General features: G+C 34.2%; 1 protein-coding gene across 1 annotated transcript in view; it reads left to right on the forward strand.

Moving 5' to 3' along the window:
- The window catches only part of Plppr4 (phospholipid phosphatase related 4), an 81120-nt gene that overhangs the window by 7856 nt on the left and 47980 nt on the right, over positions 1 to 25284 (forward strand). Inside the window, exon 2 of the mRNA XM_019209906.2 lies at positions 916 to 1021. Coding sequence (XP_019065451.1) covers positions 916 to 1021 — 106 coding nt within the window. The remainder of the gene's footprint in view (positions 1 to 915; positions 1022 to 25284) is intronic.

A 25284-nucleotide genomic window follows, 5' to 3' on the forward strand; every position in this document is an offset into this window, starting at 1 on the left:
ACTGGGTGGCATTGCAGAAAAGAAAGTTGCACCTCAGCAGCTATATAAACCAATGCATTGTACACTTGGCATAGGTGGTTAAAAATGGAGCCCTCTGATTACTGATACATAGAATGATTTAAGCTCTATCACAAGCAAATTTTGAATAGAGTTTCAGGAAAAATTGTGTTATATGTGAAATTTAGTGTGGCCAATCTCTTCAGAATTTCTACCTGAGGTCCTCAAAACCTAGAAAGTTCAAGTTATAACCTAGGATAAAATTTAACTCTTAGTTCTTAACTCCTTTAGACTTAAATACTTACACCTGTCCCATGGGTCTCAAATCTCTCTTGCCTTTGACGCTTTTAAATTTTTGACCAGTGATAATATAATCAAGTAACCTGTGATTTTTTTAAATGTTTTTTTTTAAGATTCTATGCAAGTGTTTTCTAGGAATAGTTATTTTACCAATCTTCCAAAAGTAAGATTCCAACAAAAAATAACTTTAGATAAGCAAGACATGGATCGTGTGTTCTTAGATGATTTTGAGATAGATACTGAGATGGTTTGTCTCAAACAATAAATGTAAGAATATTGCCCTAAAGATTATGACAATTTACTGTTATACACATGCATATGCAAGTGTTTTCTAGGAATAGTTATTTTACCAATCTTCCAAAAGTAAGATTCCAACAAAAAATAACTTTAGATAAGCAAGACATGGATCGTGTGTTCTTAGATGATTTTGAGATAGATACTGAGATGGTTTGTCTCAAACAATAAATGTAAGAATATTGCCCTAAAGATTATGACAATTTACTGTTATACACATGCATATATATAAGGCTGAGTCTCTTTTTGTGAATTATACTCTTTTGGAGCAGGAGAGAACTTTTAGGAATAATGTGATCCAATCTTCCTACTTTCTAAATGCAGAGACTGAGACCTAGAGAAAAGCTAATGATCAACCCACAGCACACAATTAGTGAACAACATAACATGGCCTACAAATCATGGAACTTGACTCCTACACAGAGAGCTGGTAAGTAGGTTCTGCCTTGCCTGAAAGTATAGGATCGCTGGATCACTGAGGTATCATTTTGTGAACTACTACTTCAAGTCATTAAGGCTCTTTCATCTTAAGCATCTTAGAAACAGTTTCAGAAGTGGAGGCCTAATAGGCCTTCAAGATTAAAGGAGCTTCCAAAAGTGCTCCTCTTGGGCCTTGAGGGATGTTTACTAGCAGTGATCATCTAGTTCGCGATATTCAAAGCAGCACAAAATAACATATATTCTGAAAATAAGAATATCAACCTACAAATGAATGCTTCTGAAAGAATCTCTAAAATGTGAACAGATGGTCTGTGTATCTTAGAAACACAAATAATGAGAGCTTGTATTCTCCGCAGAATTATTTAAAGAGTAATCTAACATTACTATCCTTTCTTTTCTTCTCTAAAAATGTATCTAAGCTGTGGATGAAGGGAATACTGCATAAGTTTAAATGTTTCTAGATTTAAATAAAACATCTGATATTCTTTTGCAATATAATTATGGATAAGAAGAAGAACAAATAATAGTACATGGACTATATGTTCTAAGACCCCCCAGTGGTTGCCTGAAAGCATAGATTATACCAAAGCTTCTCTATATGTGTTCTTTCTTACATTTATACACTATGCTAAAATTTAATTTGCAAATTGAGCACAGGGATAGATTAACAAGAATAATTAATAATCAAATGCGACAATTGAAACAATATACTGCGCATTAATAAAAGTTACCTGGATGTGGTCTCTGTCTCTCTGTCTCTCCCTGTCTGTCTCCTGTCTCTCTATCCCTCTCAGAGTATCTTATTAGACAGAACTCAATTCTTCTTCATGTTTTCTTGAGATGAGTGAAGTAAGAATAGCGATGGAAGTATTGTGTTGTAGCATCACTTGAACATAGGCACTGGATTACTTTGAGAATCAATCCATTATCAGAGAAGGCTACTGAATAGTTTATATAGAGTGCATACACTGGGTAAAGGTGAATAGTTTATGCAGCGTGTATACACTGGATAAAGAGAAGACATGATAGACATTCTAAGCAAGACGGAGCTGGACAGCATGAAATTTCATCATATTACTACAAATGGCATGAAATTTAAAGCTTAGAAATTGTTTATTTCTGGAATTTCTGCTTAATATTTTTGGACCATGGTTGATTTTGAGGTAACTGAAACTGCAGAAAGCAAAATGACTATAAACAGGACAATTGTTATATAATGCTTTATATAGATAAACAGCTGTTTGAATAATGATACTAAAGGAAAAAGATTCATATAACCTAAGGAAGTCACTTGTGTCTAGAAATGCTGTCTTATTAGCTTTGGTTTGAAAACACAGAGATGATTGTCATCGGGTTCTGTAAGTATTTATTTTTTCTGTCTTTCCAAACAGAAACAATGTAGCTGATGATGCTATCATAGTGACACATGAAAGTGTTATTTAGAATAAAAAACAAAATTGAAACAAACTGAGAAACATTTAAAACAGGTATGAGGTTTAACCCCTTCTCTTGAGATTTCCAGAGAGAGAGAGAGAGAGACAGACAGACAGACAGAGGGAGAGAGAGAGAGACTTTTAGATTCCAGTATACTCATGTTTAAATTTTTAAAGCAGGTTTAATAGTTTCTACCTAATAGGGTGAAGCCTAAATGACATAGTTTAGGGTTCTTTAACAGTTCAAGGTGCACAGTAAAGAGCTCAATTAGTGTTTGTTGAATAAATAATACATTGATAACATTTATCAGATGGTATTTGTTTTCATTCTACTTTTATTGGTCATGAATCTCCGGTGCCCATTTTGTTCTACTATTTGACATAATATAATTGTGCACAGAATGAAAGAGAGCTGAAGAGTTCATAACAGTTTCAGGGATAGCCAACTGAGAAAATGATAGCTCAATATCATACAAGTTTAGATACATTGTGAATGTGAGTTTAACTATCAAAACCAAATTGGAATAAAAAAAAAAACTTGTAAGTTCCTGTTTTTCAGAAATTAAAAATAAATTACAAAAGATGTGAGAAATCTGACTTAGTGAAATTCACATGGAAAATTCTGGGGTTTATGTAGACATAGAGCCAATACTAAATAAGAATGTTTAATACACTAATAAGGTTAAAATATACTATAGTATTAACAGTAAGAGTACTTTCTGAGATACGTGTACTAGGCCTTTCAATTATTATTACTACATAGTGATGTCCACAGTTTAAAGATTAGAAAAAATTAGTTTAGAAAGATCAATTGCTCTCACCATGTAGTTGACACTGACCTGGAACTCACTATGTAGCCCAGGCTGGTCTTGAACTCACAGCATCTCCTGCCTCAGCCTCCTGAGTGCTGGGATTACAGGTGTGCACCACCACATCTGGCAACACAGCAGTTTAAAATGTGCTTGACATGTCTTTGCAATGCAAATCCAAGTAATAACATTACAATGTCTTGTATTTGAAATACTTAGCAATTACATTTATTGCGGAGATTGTACATGTACAAAACATACCGCGATTCTCTCTTTGTCCCCTTTCCTCCCATTCCTCTCTGATCCCTCTAGCTCTTATTCCCCTTCCTATTTGTAAAAGCTCTATTTTTCTTCAGTTCTCTTTGTTATCCTTTTCCGCTTTCCTTTCTTCCTCCCTCTCTGCACCTCTTGTCCCACGCTCCTTTTGAAAAACATCTCTGTCTATTATCTCTTTTATTTTGCTTTTTATTTATGTTTTGGGTTTCTCCTAAAAGAAAATTCACGTGATATTATCATGACTTTATCCACCTCCTGGCTCCTACAACATTCTACTTGGTGAACATTAAATGCATTAATTTCAGGCTCCTCAAAAAAAAAAAAAAAGAAAAGAAAGATTAATTGCTTTTTTTAAAGGAAGATAGCTAATATGTGGCCAAATTATCTTTCTAATATCCACTGGTTTGACAATAATGCATGACACTGATTTTGAAAATGCACAATATATTTCAGATCAAGACACGAAAGGTTTATTTGAAAGTACACATTTTTGAAAAATTCTGATATTCTGAAGGATTCTAGAGAAACAGTTGATACAGTGAGACAAAGTTGATGAGACAAAGAGATTCAGCATTTAGAAGAGAAAATTTAAAATTGAACAACTGTGGCTGCCCTCCAATGCTGAAGGTCTATCATTTAATAACACTACCAGGTGGCTGGTTCATTTAACGATGGGTAACAGGATAAATGTGAAACAAGGGAGATAAAGATAGAATTAGATACATCCAGAAATGAACAGGATTTCTTCAAAAGCAACACATTTTTATTATAGAAATGTTTCTGTCCTATGAACTTTAATTTTATCTTACTATATGCACAGCTATTTTTTATTAAAATGGTTCAACATATTCTAGTCAGACAATATAAATTTAAGCTCGTAAGTGAACAGTCACAGTGAATCTAGTTTCACAACATCTACTTGTCATTCTGTTTCCGTGCAGCCACCTCTCTGGTCTTAATCTCCTGTTTACCCTCTGATGAAGTTCACATCCCACATTCAAGCAAGGAGCCCTGTATTGATGAGTTTATTGAATCTATTATTTTTAATCTCTGAGGACTATTTCATAAACCCGGATGTTTACCATACACCTCTCACTGGTAAATATGAATTCTGCCCAAACATGTCCTACTAACCGTTGCAAACAAGTGCATACTCAGCCCTCATGCCTTTTCCTTTCAAAGTCTTGGCTTTCACGAATGAATCTGTCTCCCAACCCATTATTGTCTGATTAATATTGAATCCAAATCCTTTTCTCTTTGTTACTTTCCATAATATTTTACATTCAAAGGGCTTTTCTGTATTGAAATTCCTGTAAACTTTATACATTTACATTGTATACCAATCTTTCATACATTTGCATGCAATCTTGTCTGTTAATTTATCTCCACTAAATTGTAAGAAATTCATAGACTCAAATAATTCAAATCCTGATTAGAAGAATGCCAACTTTAATTTTAATGTGTTATAGGGCTAGCTATGGACAAATTATTCAACTTCTCTGAGATTTATTTTCTGTACAAATTAATTGAGAATATGATCCTTACCTCACTGCTTTTGGAAAAATAAAAAGATAATACATACAAAGTTCTTGTTCTGTACAATGTGTTTAATAAAATTAGTTCACTTCATCTCTGTTCTTCCAAAATTCCATGAGCTCCTTTGGAATAACTAACTGAATTCCTAAGTATAGAGGTATATGGTGAGTGTCTTATTGTCACTATATAAGATATATATATGTGTGTGTGTGTGTGTGTGTGTGTGTGTATAAACATATATACATATGCAGATACAAATATTTTTATTGTACTCAGAGGCATAACAGATATGGTTAGTGAAATAGAGTAGTAATTATCATGATACCAACAATAATAATAGCTGTTTTGGATTCTCAGCTGCCTAAGTGCCACCCCAAAGCATAGGGGCTTTTTAAAAAATGGGGACTACTTCCAAAATGACACTACGAGGAGATCAGTAAACCTTGTCCTATGTGAAACCATTCCTAAAGATAACTAGCACTTAAAAATCTAAAAATTTTCCTTAGAGCATATAGCAAATGGAGAAAATCTGTTCAGTCGCTAAAGAATGGTACGAGTTGGTGGAACCCGGGCCACAGAAGCCAGCCTCCTCTTTCCTGGCGTCCTTCGAAAGATGGACACATCCATTCAAGGTATTTAAGATCAAAAGCCAAGGGCTCTTCTCTTTCCTCTTCTGATTTCCTGATATATTTCCTCAGGAGGAGGAAGCAACGGCTTCTCATCTCCCCCTGCTCATTTATGTCCTGTGTCATGCAACATGACCAGGTGAAGACGTGAATTTGACTCCTCTTGTTGATGGGACTCAATTGAGATTACATAATCGAAATTTTTGAAAAAGATTTTATTGAGGCTAAAAAGAAATGAATAGCTAGCTGGGGATTTAGCTCAGTGGTTCCGGGGCCTACCTCGCAAGCTCAAGGACCCAAGTTCAATACCTGGTACCACAAAAAAAAAAAAGAAGTTTAAAAAAAAAAAGAAATGAATAGCTAATCATTTTTTCTAGTGTCTGCATATCTTAAAGTATATGTGGTCATATTGAGAGAGAAAACAGAAGAGATTGCCACCACAGCTGTGCCCAAGAGAAGGATGAGGCAGCAAGAAGAGTCACAGACCCAGGGACGCTGACGAGCACAGAGGAGGGACCAATGCAGGTCTTCCACGAGGGAACCATGGGAAACTTGCCTTTTGCCAGTCTAACTTTCCAAGTAGTATGTTTTTAATTTTTCAATATATCAATTAGGCAAACCTCTCTTCACTCTTAAAAATTAATCGTTAAGAAATTTTTAGTGTTACAGGATTTTTATAATAAAATTTTGAAAATCTCTCAAATGTCAAAATTTAAAGACCGCTTACAAATTAACATGTCAGCAATGATCACTATATAGTGGGTTGTTTTGTGTACTTTCCAGGATTTGTCAAATTTTATCTATTGAACACTTATGAAATTAAGATGTTGCTTATGAATAAAAACATGAAAGACTAGAGATGGAACTCAGAAAAATTTTGATGAATTTTCTTCCTCATATAACCCCTGTTGGCCAAGCTAAGTTCAAAACTTCCTTTAAAGGTTTTGCAAAACAACTTGAAAGGCTCTTCCTTGCCTTTGGAAAACAGTGGACTCTCTGTGTCTGGCCAGATGTATGGTTATGATTGCAATGTCATCTTCCCTTGAAAGAATAGCTGCTTAAATCAGATGAAAGGCCATTCATAAGTATGCCCTAGATAAGTGGATAAAACTGTTTTGAAGACATTTTGGCAATTGATGATAAATTATATTCTGTCACATGTTTTAAACAGACTCAGAAATATGAAGAGGAATCAGAAGAGGAATAAAGAGGTAAAAAAGGAATGGAAGCTTAACAAAATTTCTATTTTATTAAAATGTATCAATTCATCAAACAATATTTAAGTAAGACTGAAGAAGCAAATATGGCTAACATTGTATAAGTGGCTTCAGTGGCCTGTCTACGTGAAACTTACTGAAATCTAACAAGGGATAACAATGTGTAAGATGTTATATGTACAGTGCCGAACAATGCATGACAATGACACGGGTGCCAGACACAGTATGGCACTAGTCACAAAATATTAAGGAAAGAGATGTGAGCGACAAACTTCAATTGCGGAACATCTTAGGTACTGATTTTTCGTTTTTGACTGTTATTATTGGATAAGCATGCAATGGACTGAGGGCAACTTTGTAATTCTGCTCAGAATACACGGTGAGTAATGTCCTTACCAGAATAGCAGCCCTAGCAAAGAAAAGCACTGTGGTCTTTAAAATTTACAAAGACTTCCAAGTGATGGTTTGAATGCTCTTGCCTATTCATCTATTTCCTTCATTAATTGCAAGCTCCTTAGAGGATAAGAATGTAGTCTTTTTGTTTATTTCTATATAGTATAGTTTAGACTATTGTCATGTGTAGTATGTGTTCAGTAAGTATTTCATGAATGAAAGAATAAGTGGAGGGTTAGTATAAGTATATAGAAAACCTCATCATTTTCACTGTGTACAAAACATACATCTTGTGTGGTTCTGCTGTGGTGAAAATGGATCTTTTTTAAAGAGGATCTGATTCTCTCCCATACTAAAGTAATGAAATCCAGAAAAAGCTGCGATGCTCAGCATTGCATATCATCTAGATTTTCTGACTTCCTTTGCATCTAGTCAGAGCATTTTACTTGGAAGAATTAATTTTCCAGGATTCAATGTCACATTTCAAGAATCTCTGTTCCTTTTCAGTACGCCATTCACAGTAAATAGATCTGAAACTGGCTCAAAGTTTTAGTCTAGGCATGAATGTAGGAACTCTTGGGTAGTCAGCCAAAAGCAGCAACTCTAAAGAAAGGGAAGAGTTCCTCAGTTTCCCATTGATGCAAAGCTATTGCTTGAACCATACAGTTGAAGAGAAATTTAAATTTTCTACCTTTTTTCAGATTGGAAGAGTTTCCTAGTTTCCTAAGAAAAAGCATGAGTAAGGCACTAACTACACTTCTCAAATAAAAGTTTCATCAGGTTTTAACAAATGCTTGAGTTATAATGTTCAATGTTGCATGTTTTCATTATTTTACCATTTATTTTTCTATTTTACCGGTATATTTTCTGGAAAATATGCTGTTTTGTTTTAATCCAGTAACCAGATGATCTTTTTAATTCTGAATTCCAAAGTTGGATGTAGAGAATAATAAATATCTATTAGTGATATTAAAAGGAAAAACAACAATGACAATCCTGCATCCAATTTGTAGATTGGATTATTATTATTAAAATTATTAAAATTTTCTTTCATTTTTGTATGTTATTTACAGTAAATACATCTAAAACATGCTCAATGAAAATATGTTTAAGAAATATGATTTGATTAAGCCACTTTTGTGTATGTGTGTTCTATTTCTTGCATCTAGTAAAAAAAATCTTCACTATTTCACAATAGATAGATAGTTGGATAGATAGATAGGTATGGGGAGATAGATATGAATTTATAGGTATATACCCCACATACACTTTCTAAAACATTGCAAAGGTAATAGAGAGTAAGGATTAATTATCAGGCCAAGACTAAAAAGTAAACAGGAACCTAGAAAGACACAAGCGCAGAAACCACCTTTCATTGTAGGATAGTTGGTTGATATTGAAAACTCAGGACCTATATGTTGATGCATTGTTAGGCAACAAAGACAGACATTGAATCCCAGAGCAGGCAGTGGGGCTTCCCTGCTAATCTGGACTACATACAGGAGGCTACAGGCTGAGGGTAAAAGTAAACCAGAATTCATGATGCCCTTGCATAGAATTCCAGCCCTATTTCAAATTGCATGATGATGAAATGCCAAGTTAAATTTAGGTCAAGATGATGTCAAGTTGGTAATGCCTTCCAACAGATGGAGTAGCTAATCTACCATAGGTGAATTTACCTTAAACATAAACTTCTAAGCATAGTGAAAATAAATTCAATTATAATTACCAGTACATTAAAAAATTAGGCCTGCAAAAGTCCAAGAATCAAAGTAGTAACAAAGAATAAAAGAAATCCATAGGATTTTGTATAATAAACTTATCAGAGAAAAAATATAAATCACCTACATTTTCCGTATATAAAAAAATCAAGCAGAAGATCATTAAATAATCAGAATGAAAGCAAAAACTGTCATCATTCTCCAATAATATGAAGAAAACTACAGATAAGTCATGAGAATTAATGAGACTAGCAAAGTTACTGGAGACAAAAATCAATAAACAGCTATAACTTGCATTTTTATGTAACAATTACAGACAAAATACCAACTACACCAGATACCTCAAATAAATTTAAAAAGTGATAAAGTTTAAAAAGCAAAAAGAAGCCATTTGTAAAAACCACTGTTGAAAAAAATGTTTTAAAAGTTATAAATATATTGAAAGATACATTATGTACTTGAAGACTCAATATTAAAGAAATTTGGGGTAGGAGGAGTAAAAATGATCAAGATACAATAATCTCTCCCTCCCTCCTTCTCTCTCTCTTTCTCTCCCTCTCTCTCCCCTCCCCTCTCCCCTCTCCAACCTAAATGTAATTACCATATATTTTATATATATATATATATATATTATGAACATATGCCAATACCGATAATTTTAAAATTAAAAGATAAAACAATGTTCTGTGTGGTGATAAAGCAAAAAAAATTATAGAGATCAATTTCTCCAAGTTAATCGATAGATTTAGTGCTATTATTTTAAATAACCTAATACTTTTGTTTAGTTTTTCTGTGTAACTTCATAAGTTTATTCTAAAATTTCCAAGGGAAAATAAGGCAGTCAGAAAAAAACAACAACAACAACAACAAAGTAAGAATGAATGTTTTACGTTATATCAAGATTTATTATAATGTGGTAATAATAAATACACATGTCATTAGTACTTGAACAAAACAGAATATTTAGAAAAAGACCCAAGTATATATATGAACATTTTTCTTATGTAAAAAATGTTACAACTAAGCAAAAGGGAGAAATTACCTTTCAATACATAATCTTATGACATTTGCATATATTTTGAGAAAATAAATATTGTATCTCTTCTCATAAATTAATTCCAAGAATATTATAGACCTACATATTAGAAATTTTAATACCTCATTATCAGAGTTCACAATTCAGAGCAGAGAAACTTTTTAAAAAGGATAAGATAAACCATTGTTGTAAAGGAAAAAGTTGTTTGCATTTAATTAAGATTTATAGCTGGGCGGGGTGGTGCATGCCTGTAATCCCAGCACTTGGGAGGCTGAGACAGGAAGATCACTGTGAGTTCCAGACCAGCCAGGGCTACATAGTGAGTTCCAGGTCAATCTCAACTACATAGTGAAACCCTGTCTCAAAAAAACAAACAAACAAAAAAAGATTTATAGCTTTATAGTATCATTTAGAAATATTTTTCAGAAAGAAAAGTGGTCAACTATATTTACAGGAAAAAAATTGGCAAAAAATTCAGAAAATATTTTATTAAATACCTGCAAATGGAAATCCAACGACAAAAATCTATACCAGCGGGAAAAAAAAAGCTTTTTTAAATACTTGATCAGTCATGCCACAAGACAAGCTACTCAATTGTCTATTGAATGTATGAAGGGATGGTTGCTCTCATTAGGTGTTTAGGAAATACAAAGTCAATCCAATATAAGATGACACAATCACTAACCATATTTGTTACAATTAAATAGTCCTACAATACCGAGTGTAAGAAATAACAGGAATTATCACACATACGTGGTGCTACCACTTCAGAAAACAGTTTGACATAATGTAGCAAAATTAAAATATTCATTTTCTGTAACCAGCACCTCCACTGGAATATCTCAAAGAAACTTGTGCACATTTTTAGCAGTAGATGTGTATGAATCTTAGAAATATTAATTATAATGAACAGAAACAGGAAGCAAATTAAATGTCTGTGATCTTTGGAATGAATGAATCATTGCGATATTTTCACACAACAAACTTTTGTAGATCAAGAGAAGAGGGAATACATTTACATATTATACATGGGTGAATATTAAAACCATCATGTTGAATCAAAGAATAAAGACAAAAGAAAGGACCCTTGAAGAGTGTCTGGTGTACAAGAAAGATGCTCTTTCTTGGCCTGGTAGATTACTGTTACTGTAATTCATTAAACTATGTATCTGTCTTCAGTATTTTCTTGTGTGAGTAGTTATAGTTCACAATTTTAAAAGCAGAATAAGGTGTAAGTAGAAGAACTTACACTTACCTGTAGCCTCATTTTTCTGAAACATGTTGAGATCAGCAGTCACAGCTGCAACAGCATGCAAATGATATCTCACAAACTAGACTGCTGATTCCATTTGGGAGCAACTTCTCAGAATTTCAATATGTATGACAGAGAGAAGAGGGAAGGAGTCCATGAAAATATAGACATCCATGGAGAAAGTGCGTAGGTTTAAATGGCCAGTTGTTAAAACATATATGATTGTTATCACAGAGCAATATCTTTTTTTAATTAATTTTATTGGTACAATTAAGGTACACAATATAATGACGTTCATCAATGGGAATTTGCACCTTTACATAATCTATCTTGGTTCTTAGTTTTTCCCCATTCCCCTGCCCTCCCTTCAACCCCTCCACCCTCCCTATCTCAAGATTTTGTTTCCATTTTTTCATTTTCTCATATTAATTCCATTCCCTTCTTTCCTTGCCCCTACCCCTTTCATTTCCCCTTCCCCTTTGCCCCTTTTCTTTATCTATTGTACCTTTTAGTCCTTAGTCCTCAGTCTCTCACACCCGAGAAACCATTCACTATTCACACGTGTGTCCTATCTATTTCACTTAAGAGTATCGCCTCAATGTTCATCCATTTAGTTACAAATGTCTCTAATTTCTCATTTTCTATAGATGGGTAGTACTGCATTTTATATATATATATATATTATATAAAGCACATTTTCTTTATCCAGTCTCCACCTGAACTGGCCTTGAAAGAGAATCTAGAAAAAATGAAATCAGAAATAATTTGTCATATAACAGCAGAGATTGTACCCATAGTGCAAGACATGATTAATAAATCTAGAGTAACATCTTAATTTATGTGAATTTATAAGGTAAAGTAATTGATATAAATATGTTCTCTTATGAAGAATGAGAAAGTCTGACAAATACTGATGTACATACGGGGTACCATTAAAATGTGATCCCCAGGTATGTGACAAGTTAAATTTGCATTTTAGGTAATCACTCTTGTAATGGAACAAGGTGATTATACAAAGGCAGAACCGGAGGCAGGGTTAACAGTTTGAAGTATTTTTGCAGTATTCTTAGTGAGAACTAATTAGGGCATTGGTAAGTGTGACATAAATGAGAAAATAGCTCCAGAAATCAGGAGGCTTCAGGATAGATAAGAGAAATAAATGAGAAAAGAGTCTTGGATGGATGGGTGGAGGAAATAAAGGAATACAGGAAGATGAATTGTTCAAGTAGAAGGAATCATGCATAGAGGCATGGGTACATTTCAGTGGTATTTCTACTAGCAACCATGTATCGTGAATCTCAGTTACCAGTACAATATATAAAGTGAGGCCAATAATCTGACACAGCCTTTTCTTGTTAGTTTCGTTTTTGTTATTTGTAAACAACATTATGTTCTCCCTTCTATCATATTTTTTTTTTTAATCTGAGGACTTCAAAATGAGGACTAGATGTCCTACTGGACACCTTAAGACTTTTCAATTGCATGGTTTAAAAAAAAAAAAACACTTTCCACAATTCCACTTCTGTGTAAACTCCTTCGTAAAATTGGTTCTTGTGAAAAAACTGTCAGATACCATAATGCTCTCTGTTGTCATCTTTGCTTTGCACTGGCAACCAACTGGCTCTTATTTTACAAATGACACATGCTTTTCATCCACCTTGACCTTCTAGTATCAGACCTCAAGATGCAATCTAGAAATTAATGTGATGAATTTTGAGCAATAAACTTCAGTCAGAATCAATGCAACCTCCTCAGAGGGAGATACATTGGTGAAATTCGTGATTATAACCACAAAAGAATTATCAAGTCATTTATACGTAATAATTCTTGGTTCCATGACTCTATATCACATATTTTAAAGTAATCTGTCATTTTTAACAGATTTGACATAAATTTGTAAGTTTTTACTGATTTAAAAGAACTCCAAATGTAAATAATTATTTCATAATTATTTTTACTCTTACATCATATAAATTTTACTCAATATCCAGTGCTACTCAGTGAGTGAACTGCAGTCCAAAATTATTTGCTAGCCCTTCATAATACCTACATGGCATCTTTCTGAAAAATTGAGGAAACAAATGACTATAATGTCTAACAAATCATTTTTTAACACAGCCAAAATTATTGGCCTTCTTATTTCAATAAAAATTTTAGAAACAGATTGTTAATTTTTTCAGACATTTTGGAGTAAAAAAAAATTAGACTCTCTTGAATTTACATTCAGGAGAATTGACAAATTTTTTCTCAGTCACTGAGTGTTCTACTCCACAAACATGGAATTCTTTAGGATGCATTACAGTCTAATCCTTCTGGTGACCCTGGCTCACATAAACTTAGCTCATTATATGTTCTGCAATTAGAAATTACTTGATGATACATTTCATTTGAAAACTTTAGATAAAGTTTGTGAATTACTGTGCTCATCCACCTCCAGGGGGAATTAGTTTCCTACTTCTGGTTACCGGTGGGGATTTGTAGCACAGGGTCAAAGCTGGAGGATTCTTTGAACTGTCTGGGTGATCCTGAGTGATAGTTTTAATCCTCCTTCTACGACTGTGCCCCTCAGGAGTTTGCCCCCCAAATGTGTATTATGCTAGGTTTCTGCCTTTGTCAATTACTGTGCTCAGACTTAGCAAGCCCTACCTCCAAAACGTCTGCCAGAATCATGGCTGCCTCTCAGCTGCTTACTGGAGGGTTTCCACCCAGCAACCCTAGACCCTTTCCCATGGGTCACTTCCTTTCTGCCAGCAAATGCTCCTGGAGTCTGTGGCTCTAGTTCACCTGTTTGTGCTTTACACTCTCAGTGGTCTAAGACAGCTCAGTCCTCAGTAGCTTCTTGGGTGTTCCACGCTATTCAGAAGATATTTACAGTGTTGTGTCTAAGTTTTTCACCTGTTTTTACTGAAAGTGTTAGTCTGGAGCACCTAAATAACCATTATTGAAAGTATTTTTCATTTATATTATTAATAGATGAAGTATGGAATGTAATGACACTTTGATTCTACTGGATACATATTTAAAGTGATCTAGGGCCAGGGATTTAGCTCAGTGGTTCCACTGCCTGCCTTGTAAATGCAAGGTCCCAAGTTTGATCCCTGGTAACAAAAAACAAACGAAACAAAGTGATCTAATAGATTTGTGTAATATTAGTATTTATAGTAGGGAAAATTGTATCATTTTATAATAATTTAAGATAGTCATGTAAAATCTCAAGAAAAAGAAAGTTAATTTTAATATTTTAAGTACTGTGTAAGAAAAAGATGTGAAAGCTAGAGATGTGTTTTGTAAGTATTCAATTTCACATAATAACCATAACTTGTGTACTATGAACTTGCTGGGTACCGGAGCTGTCCTCATTCGTCTCCGTAACTCGAGTACCTGATACAGCACCTTGTATAAATTCATCTCTTGTCTTAGTCTGGTTTTCATTATTATAACAAAATTCCTGAGGCAAAAATACTTTATAAAAAATATATTTGGCATCATGGTTCTGAAGGTACCAAGATTTAGAAACTATCACATGCTCTTGGTGTGTGTGTGTGTGAGAGAGTGTGTGTGTGGTTTCTTTTCCTTTTTATTATAAAGCCTCCACCTTATCTAATCCTAAGTATTTCTTAAAGGCTTCACCTCTAAACACTGCAGTTGGACTAAATTTCTACCTTCTTAATATCTCACATTGGAAAGTATTTCAACATATGAAGCCTTGGGTGCGATTTTATGCTATATTCAAACTATAGCATCCTTTAATAAATATTTATTGCATTTTTAAATATTTCATTTCACCCCACATTTCTTTGAGTATACATAGGTAAATATACATCAGAATATAGCTAGGGCTCTCCTGTGTATGCATGTATGTTCATGCCAGTATGTGTGTATTTGTGTGTGTATATTCACAACATACACTTTTTTGCCATCAAATCTAATCATATTCCTTTCTAATCAATACAACATTTGGTTTCAGTATTCAAATGACAGTAAGACCAAGGTGCCATCTGCTTCTGCTGAAATATTGGTTAATTTGCTGTGAATAGCAAGCCATTTTAAATAACTTTCAAAAAACTCGACACATTGAACAAATTAAAGATATTTGTATAATTGGCTTTTGTCACTGTATGGCATTTTAATGTTTAAGATCTTTCTCTGAATATCATTTATCAAGGCAAATAGATTCCTGAAATTTAAATGTCATACTAAAATATTACTCTACCATATTTTATGACATATTAGGGAATATTTTTTTACTTTCGGGAAACTTTTATAAAAATAAACTTTAAGCACTATTTTATATTCGTTTTATTTGTGTGTCTCCAAGCTGATGCTGAAGTTCACAGTGGTCAAACAATTCACATCCATTGAATAAGAACAATGCGCCATGCACTAGACAGTGTGGGGGGCGGATAGAAGGCTGTGCTGCTCAGGACCTCAGCTGTAAAAAATTACTGAGAAGTGGAATATGAGGAAAAAGTCGTGTTTTATTCTGGGGGCCGGAAGATCCACCACCTGTGCTCAGAGTAAACTTGGCGACTGAGATTCTCAATTAGTGAGAGTAAGCACAGACAAAATAAGCAAAATTATAGAAATTGTTGCCTCCCCGAGGCACTGATGGACATCCTCGTCATCACCATGCCTGCAAGCTGAGGGTGGCACCAAATTATATAGCAATGCGGAATCTCTGCTGTCTTCATTTGTCGTCTATTATGGTGCATTTCAGAATGGACTGTAGCTTGAAATCAGTTAGGGGTTCACTTAGCAGTGAACTTTATATCTTAGCAGCACTTTATATCTTACGCCCATAGAAAAACCTTTTTATCCACTCATTAATATTATTCTATATTTTATACTTTGTAGAGCACATATTACACAGAGAATTTTTCATTAAAAGTGACAGTAGCCCAACAAAAAGTAACTAAGGTAAAAGTTATTAGGGAAGGAGGTGATTATTCACTAACTTAGCCGAGTCTGAGAGGAGATTCTGTGAGCTCCCTCTTCATGGGTGATTTAATTCAGGGAATAAACACACTTAGGCCTCTATATATCTTTTATCTTTTCTTTACTAATGCCTGTTCTTTTGTCTTCTACTACTAAAAACTTTCTTCATTTGGCCTAGGGGACACGACTGTAGTGAGCTCAGACATTACACTTGCACCACTTTGCCACAGAAAAGGGGAGGGAGGATAGTTGGACAGGCTTCTGTTGGTTTTATGGTAATCTCTAAACAAACCTCCATGGCCAAAAGATACGGGGTATCATGTTTCATGGACTTGCTTCAGGTATCTGCTCACCCCCTGAATAGCACTGTAAAATCTGAAAGAATGCCTATGTCTGAGAACACGTATTGTATTAAAGAACATTTCATTGAGTTAGAAATGAGTAACACCACACCTTGTAAATGGTGAGTTAATGAATCCAAGAGTTGAAATGAATACCATCTTTGCATCTACAGAGATAAGACTGGAGATCCTCTGCCATTTGTGACTCCAACTCTGTATGAAGTTATATAACCTTTATACATCAAAACGCTATTTTTCAAACATTAATACAAAAATCTACTTTAACTGAACAGAGGTAAAAAAATTTGCATGCATAATTTTCACGTATTTTATATATTACTATGAAGCTGAAATGAGCCATAATTCTAAATTATATTGTACTTAATTTATAAAGCGTTCTTGTGTCAGCTCTTTCTGGATGGCTTTCCAGAACGCACCGCATGAACAAAAGTGAGTGTCATCCAAGGCTAAGAACTACTGCTTTCCATCATCTTATATTTGTTCTGTTATTTTTTTAATGTCCGTGAAAATGTTTTCTTTTATTCTTTCCAAAATAAGTGGGAGCCCTTTTCTGATTGTTCTTCAAATTATTTGTGGAAATTCATGATTATTGTCATAGCAGTCAAGTTAAGGAAGAACATACAGAGATGTGGCTTTATTGTGACAATAACTAGGAGGTCACAGCCCACAGAGAAGTTCCGCACTAAGGAATGCAGGGCAGATGGAAAGGCAGGGCACAGATGCACACAGGGAGGGCAACAATATGGGTATTGCAGAAAACAACTGAAGGTTTCATATTCTAGAAACAATCCTGAAACCCTTCACGAGAGATATGAGCCTCTGGTAAAGTTTAGGAGAATGGGGGAAACAATCTGCAGGAGAAAGAGTGGGCGACACTGGAAAGAGAATACAGGGATAAATCTGTTCACTGAAGCACTTTTTTCAGCAGCCCTAGAGAGATGTTGAATATTCTCATGTAGAACTAATTATACTGCAAACTTTATGCAACCAGTGGATAATTACTAAAGAATGGAGAGAACAGGAGTCACTCTGAGCTAATTAAAATAGGTTCTAAGGATGTCAGATTCTTTTCACACATCTTCTGAGAGTTCATATTTTCAAAGTGTTGGGGGAGAGAATGGAAGACAAAGGTTCATCCAAAAAGAATGATGAAGTATAAAACCCTAAGTAACACAATATGTTTAAAATTTAGAATCTTTACCTTTTTCTGATACTATACTATTCTACTGTTGGGGGGAAAAGTAAAAATTATGGCATTTATTTATTTAATATTTGCTAGACCCCTAATACATACAAAAGATTATGCTAAGGGTGCAAAAGGCCAAAAAAATGATTAATGAGATGATTTAATTATCCAAGAAGTGAAATACCTTTAGGTAAAAAAAATTAGACACTCAAAATAAAATGTTACCCATAATCTACAAAAAAGATGTTCAAAAAATTCCAGAGTATCGCAGAGGTGAGGCAGTTCAAGAAAACTTCACGAAGAGTTTGTTTTTGGTTTGAAATTTGAAGAATGGCCAAATGAAAAGTATATAAAAGGCTTTTTTAATGTAAGAAAGTATGGTTTATATTATATTTTCTAGCCTTAGATTCTGGAGCTTGCATAGGGCAAATGGGGAGTGAGATGGAAAGACTGATGGAGGTACTGACAGCACAAGGAGTAACAAAACAGATGAGTGAGACTCTAGAAAAATTCGAAACAGAAATAATTTCTGAGGCAGCCACAGAGATGGTGAAGAGAATGAATGACATAATTGTAGACTCTAGAACAGAAACAGATAAAAAATACAAGATCTCAGGACCGTGATATGCCCAGCATAGGAAAGAAATGGAAACCATGAGTGCCCAAAATAGGAGAGAAATTTAATCCATGAAACATTCAAACAATATCCAGGAGATTAAAAACACTTGAAAGTTTACATAACAGACTGAGCCAATCTGAAGACAGGATATCAGATATAGAAGACAGAATGGAGGTCAGTGACCATGAAAAGAAAGATCTCTTCAAAATAGTAAGGGAACATGAGAAAACAATCCAACAGCTACTAGTTGATACTGTGAGCCACTGAAGACAGGATATCAGATATAGAAGACAGAATGGAGGTCAGTGACCATGAAAAGAAAGATCTCTTCAAAATAGTAAGGGAACATGAGAAAACAATCCAACAGCTACTAGTTGATACAAAAAAGAATAATATAAGATTGATAGGAATCTATGAAAAAGGAGAAAGTACAAGTGACTGCAAAACTGTTCACAGAATTAATGACAGAAAATTTCCCAAAGAGAGCAAAAACTTTGCCATACAATAAGTGAGGCATATAGGACTCCAACTAGCCTCGAACAAAAAAAATCTACACCTAGATATATAATAATCAAGATCTCAGAAACCCAACGGAAGAACAAAACACTACAAGTAGATAGAGAAAAGAAACAAATCACATGCAAAGGAAAGCCCTTCAGAATCACAGTAGACTTTTCAACATAAACTCTCAAGTCAAGATGATCCTGGAGTGAGGTATTTCAAGTCCTAAAGGAAAACAACCTTCAACTTATACTGACGTATCCTGAAAAAAATATCTTTCAAAATTGAGACAATGAAGATCACAATGCAAGCCTAGCAGGCAAAGCAAGAAATTAAAGGGAGAGAGCGAAAAAAAAATTAAAGAGCCAACAACAGGATATTAATACAATGATGATAAGTCAATATATGTGAATTATAACCATCAACATTAACAGCCTCAATTCAATCAAAAGGAATCAACTGGCAGAATGAATTGTGAAGAGGCAGAATGGATTAAGAAGCAATATCCAACAATATGCTGTCTACAAGAAATGTACCTCATTCAAAAATAAACTTATAGACTGAAAGTAAAAGGATGGAAAATATTTCTCCATGCAACAGGAACCCAGAAAAAAAGCAAGGACAGCTCTTTTATTTCAGAACTTAATTTCAAAAAAAAATTAATTAAGAGAGACGAAGGTCACTGCATCCTTGTAAAGGGAACAATACAAGAGGAAGAGATGACAATCATAAATATATATATATATACACCAAGTACTAATGCCCCCAACTAAACAAAACAAATATTAAGGAACATGAAAAACTAAATAAGCACTAATACAATTGTAGTGGAGGAACCTCAAGAGTCCATTGTCATAGACAGGTCATCTAGACAAAAATCCACAATGAAATACTAGAAATGAACCAAGATTTTGAAAAAATGGACTTAACATATGTCTACAGAGTGTTCCACCCTACAAAATCAGAATATACATTCTTTTTTTGGCTGCACACGGGTCATTCTCCAAAGTAGACCACATACTAAATCACAGAACATGTTTAAGTAAATGCAAAGGAGTAGAAGTTATACTGTGTATACTATCAGAACATAAGGCAATTAAACTGGAGATCAATAATAAGAGAAACACAAGAACTTCCCAAATACATGGAAATTAAATAACACTCTCTTGAACAATCAATAGGTCACAGAGGAAATTAGACAGTTTTTACAAATAAATGATAATGCCAATACAACATACAGGATTCTATGGGACACAATGAAAGCAGTTCTACATGGAAAATTCATAGTAGTGAATGCCCACACTAGGAAAACAGAGCAAGCTCAAATAAACAACTTAATGATGAATCTTAGACTTCTAGAAAAAGAAGAGCAAGACAAACCAAAAGTTAACACAAGGAAGGAAATTATAAAGATCAGAGCACAAATCAATGCAATGGAGACTAAAAGAACTATACAAAAAATCAATGGATCGAAGAGTTGGTTTTCCAAAAGAATAAATAAAATTTATAAACCCTTAGCCAACCTTGTCAAAAAAGGAAAGAAAAGGCTCAGATCCATGCAATTAGGAATGAAAAAGGTGAAGTCAAAATAGATCCAGCAGAAATCCAGAGGTTCATCAATACCTACTTTGAGAACCTGTACTCTAATAAAATGGAAAACATAGAAGAAATGGACAGATTTATAGATACTGATGAATTACCAAAGTTGAATGAAGGTATAAATATTCGAAACACACCAATAACAATTAATGAAACTGAAAATGTAATTAAAAATTTACCAACAGAAAAGCCCAGGTCCTGATGGATTCACTGCTGAATTCTACAAAACATTTAGAAAAGAACTACTGCCAATACTCTTAAAACTTTTCAAATAATTTGAAAGGGAAGCAATAGTTTCATATTCATTCCTTGGAACAAGTGTTACTTTCATTCCCAAACCAGGGAAAGACCCCCCCACAAAAAAAGAGAACTACAGGCCAATGTCCCTAATGAATATAGATGTAAAAAAATCTCAATAAGATGCTGGGAACAGAATACAGAAGATCATCAAGAAGATCCTATACCCTAAATTGAATTTATCCCAAGGATGCAAGAATGGTTCAACATATGTAAATTAATAAATATAATACACTATATAAACAGAGTCAAGGAAAAAAAAATATGATCATTTCAACAGATGCAGAAAAAACATTTGACAAAATTCAACACCCATTCATGATAAAAAAAAAACTGCAGAAAATTGGAATAGAGAGGTCTTTAACTTTATAAAGGCTATCTTTGAAAAACCAAAGCCAACATCACAGTAAATGATCAAAAACTGAAAACCCTCACAGTAAAATCAGGAAAAAGACAAAGATGTACACTATCACCACTCCTGTTCAATACAGTTTTGGAAAGGGATGGCAGGGACAAAGGGAAAAAATGAGAACCAAGACCTGTCATGTAGAGGTACAAGATCCCTATGATGAATGCTTAATCATACGGTATACCTCAAATGGACCAATAAGCTCAATGAAAGAAAAAAAAAACAGTTTTGGAAACATTAGCCACAGAAAATAGACAAGAAAAAGAAACAAAAGCAACAAAGATAAGAAACAAAGAAATTAAACTCTCATTATTTGCTGATGATATGATACTCCACATAGAAGACCCAAAACATTCTGCCAAAAGACTTCTACACCTAACTGACAGATTCAGTAGAGTAGCTGGATATAAGGTAAATGCTCAAAAATGAATTGCCTTCTTGTACAGAAATAACAGACTCACTGAGAGAGAAATTAGGGAAACAATTCCTTTCACAGTAGCATTAAAAAAATGAAATATTTAGGCATTAATCTAACAAAGGAAGCAAAAGACCTCGATATTGAGAACTGCAAAACTCTGGAAAAAGAGATGGAAGAGGCTGTGTGAAAATGAAAAGATATCCCTTGTTCCTGGGTAGGAAGAACCAACATAGTAAAAATGGCCATACTTCCAAAACCGCTATACAGATTCAATGCAATCGCGATTGAAATCCCAACAGTATATTTCACAGAACTAGAGAAAACAATCCAAAACTTCATTTGAAACCAGAAGAGACCTAGAATATCAAAAGCAATTCTAGGCAATAGAGACTTGACATGGGGTATCACAATCTCCAACTTGAGACTATACTACAAAGCCACTGTGTTAAAAAAATAAAAAATAAATTTAAAAAACCTAGTACTGGAAAAGAAAAAGACCCAAGAATCAGTGGAATATATTAGAAGATGCAGAAACAACTCCAGACATACTCAGCTACCTCATCTTTGATAAAGGAGCCAACCATCTTCAGTGGAGGAAACATAGCCTCTTTAATTAATTGTGTTGGAAAAACTGGATTTCAACTTGCCAAAGATTGAAACCAGATGCCTATCTTTCACCATGCACTAAACTAAGAAGCCATTTGATTAAAGATCTAAATATTAAAATAGAAACACTAAACTTGTTGGAAGATAAGCTGGGTGGAACTCTTGAAGATATTGGCGTAGGAAAAGACTTTATGAACAAATCCTCAGTAGTATGGGAAATAGTACAAAGAATCAACAACTGGGATCTCAACTTTTTAAAAATTTCTACACAGCAAGAGAAATCACCAACAGAGCTGAGACAAACTTCAATGTGGGAAGAAAAATTTTCCAGCTGTTCCTCAGACAAAGGTCTACTAACAGGAATATATAAGGAACCCAAACATATTAAACCCACCAAATATAAAGATCCCATTCAAAAATGAGTCTGAAATGAACAGACGTTTCTCACACAAAGAAGTGAAAGCAGCAAATAAATATATGAAGAAATGTTCACCATCACTGGTCATTTGAGAGATGCAGATAAAAACAATGCTGAGATTTCACCTCACCCCAGGAAGAATGGCTGCTATCAAGAAATCAACCAATAACAAATGCTGGTTGGGGTTGTGGGGAGAAAGGAACCCTTCTCTATTGTTGGTGGGAGTGCAGACTGGTGCAACCACTGTGGAAATCAATATGGAGATACCTTAAACAACTAGGACTGGAAAGCCCATTTGACCCAGCTATTCCTCTGCTGGGTATCTTCCCAAAAGAATTAAAAGAATCATACCATAGTGATATATACTTACCCACATTTATAGCAGCACAGTTTGTAATAATTAAATCTTGGAAACAGTCCAATTGCCCATCAACTGGAGACTGGATAAAGAAGATGTGTGTGTTTTTTAAAATAAAATGGAGTACTACTCAGCCATAAAGAATGAGAAACTAGAGACATTTAAAGATAAGTGGATGTACATTGAGGATATACACTTAAGTGAAATTAATGGGACACTCATGTGTAAATACCATATAGTTTCTCTGGTGTGGTGAACTAAAAGTGTCAATAAGGGTCAAAATGTATAATTGATATTTTGTAATAGGAAAGCAAAAGTCTAAAGGTATTTGGCAAATGGGAGGCGTAGGGTAAAGGTAAAAAGGGAAGAGGAACAATAAAAGAAAAGGAAAAAATGGAAACAAAGTCTTTGTAAATAAGGAAGGGTGGAGGGGGTAAAAGAGGCTAGGAGGGATGGGAAAAAAATAAGAACCAAGATACATCATGTAAAGGTATGAGATTTCAGTGATGAATGTAACTATCATATATCTAAAATGTACTAATAAAAATATTTTAAAAAAATGATTGATGGATGTCAGAGCACAGAAGACCTCTCATACCAGGCTACACTGTAAATACAGTTTTCTAGGAATTCGAGACCCATGGACTATATTTGAGTAAAGGAACAGCCTGAATGAATTTGTTCTTTAGGAACATTTTCCTCGTTCAAAATTAATAGACTTGGTCAGAAAAAAATTTGAAGTCATGGAAATTAGCCAGAAAGCTATTATAATACCATAGGGATAATGAAAAATTAAACAGAATGGTGAGAGTAGAAATGGAAAAGAGGAAATGGGCAGAAAAAAATATATCATTTGTCAATTTCTCCTGTTCATTTGTACAACTGAAACTAAAGAACCAAATATGCGAAATAAAACAAAAAGTTCATGATTAAGTTCTATATTGTGCATTGCAAAATAAGATCTATTGGTGTTCAGAGAGAGAGGACCTGGGGGTTAGAGTGGCAAGGGTAAAATTTAGAAATATGAGATGTTTGTGCCTTCCAGGAGAGAAGAGCATGCCAGAAAGCACAGAAGCAGAATGAACATGGCACAGTTGTAGCTCAAATAAGCTCACCAGAGGATACGAGCGTGTCTGCAGAGGTGGACACATGGCTGGGAAGCTGAGACAGGAGCATCTCCTGCAGCAGGCCTTATCCACAGAGAGGTTGATTAGTAGAGGAGTTTGAAGGTCATGGTGGACTTTTGCAGAAAACTAATTGGTACTCAAGGAAACATGGAAAAAAAACTGAAGAGCAAAAGTTCATTAGAAAGTCAGAAGAATTTGGAAACTGCATATAATGGACAAGCGGCATGAATAAATCAAAGATAATGATAAGACTCTCAGACCATGTGGATGGGACTGTCTATACTTTAATTAGTTGCTGTTTGTTATTTACCAGGAAGATAGTGGAGGAGCATTTACATAATGCGTCCATGAAGGAAGATGAACAGCTAATTTATGTGCATATTTCTCACTTTAATATATGAAATAGTGTATTAATATAGTGCATAAGAGAAAACTAAAAGGGAATTAGGGATGGCAATGCAGAACTTATTAGGAAAAAATGAATACATTGTAAAAAATGAAGTTTTAGAGAAATAAATTAAAAATAAAACTTGAAAATTATTATATTAAATTTTTAAATTCAAAACTTGAGCTAATTTCCATAATAAAATTTTGTATGGAAAAAGGCAGCATACATTTTCTGATAAAAATTCTTAATTTTGATTTCCTCCAATTTTTATAGTCACCATCAAAGAAAAAACTGTATGAATAGGTGACAAAAATCTAACATTGTTCCTTTACAACCACTAAAAATATAACAACCCTTGAAATTACACTTAATGCAACAGATCTACTTTCCCTGACAAACATAACTTGAATGTTTTTAAATCTAATTAAATATCTTTATGTCAAAAAATATGTGTGCTTATGTGCAGAATGTGCATATATCTTTACTGCAGTTGCTATGCAGCTATTTTGGATGCACATAAAAAACACAACAGTCACTGTTAGCAGAATTAATCAATGTAAGGTGGAGACATCAGTCTCCCTTTGTCTGTACAAGGAGGAGCCCTGCTGGGTCTCTCACCATTCTCCCAGCTCCCCAAACAATCATGATCTTACCTGCACGGTTGTGGCTACCTTGATGTCCTGAATCAACTCAAAATTGTTTATTGGTACATTCTAGGTATACAGTACAG

This window comes from Fukomys damarensis, unplaced genomic scaffold (genome assembly GCF_012274545.1).
Source record: "Fukomys damarensis isolate Sample0158 unplaced genomic scaffold, DMR_v1.0_HiC HiC_scaffold_33, whole genome shotgun sequence".
NCBI lineage: Eukaryota > Metazoa > Chordata > Mammalia > Rodentia > Bathyergidae > Fukomys > Fukomys damarensis.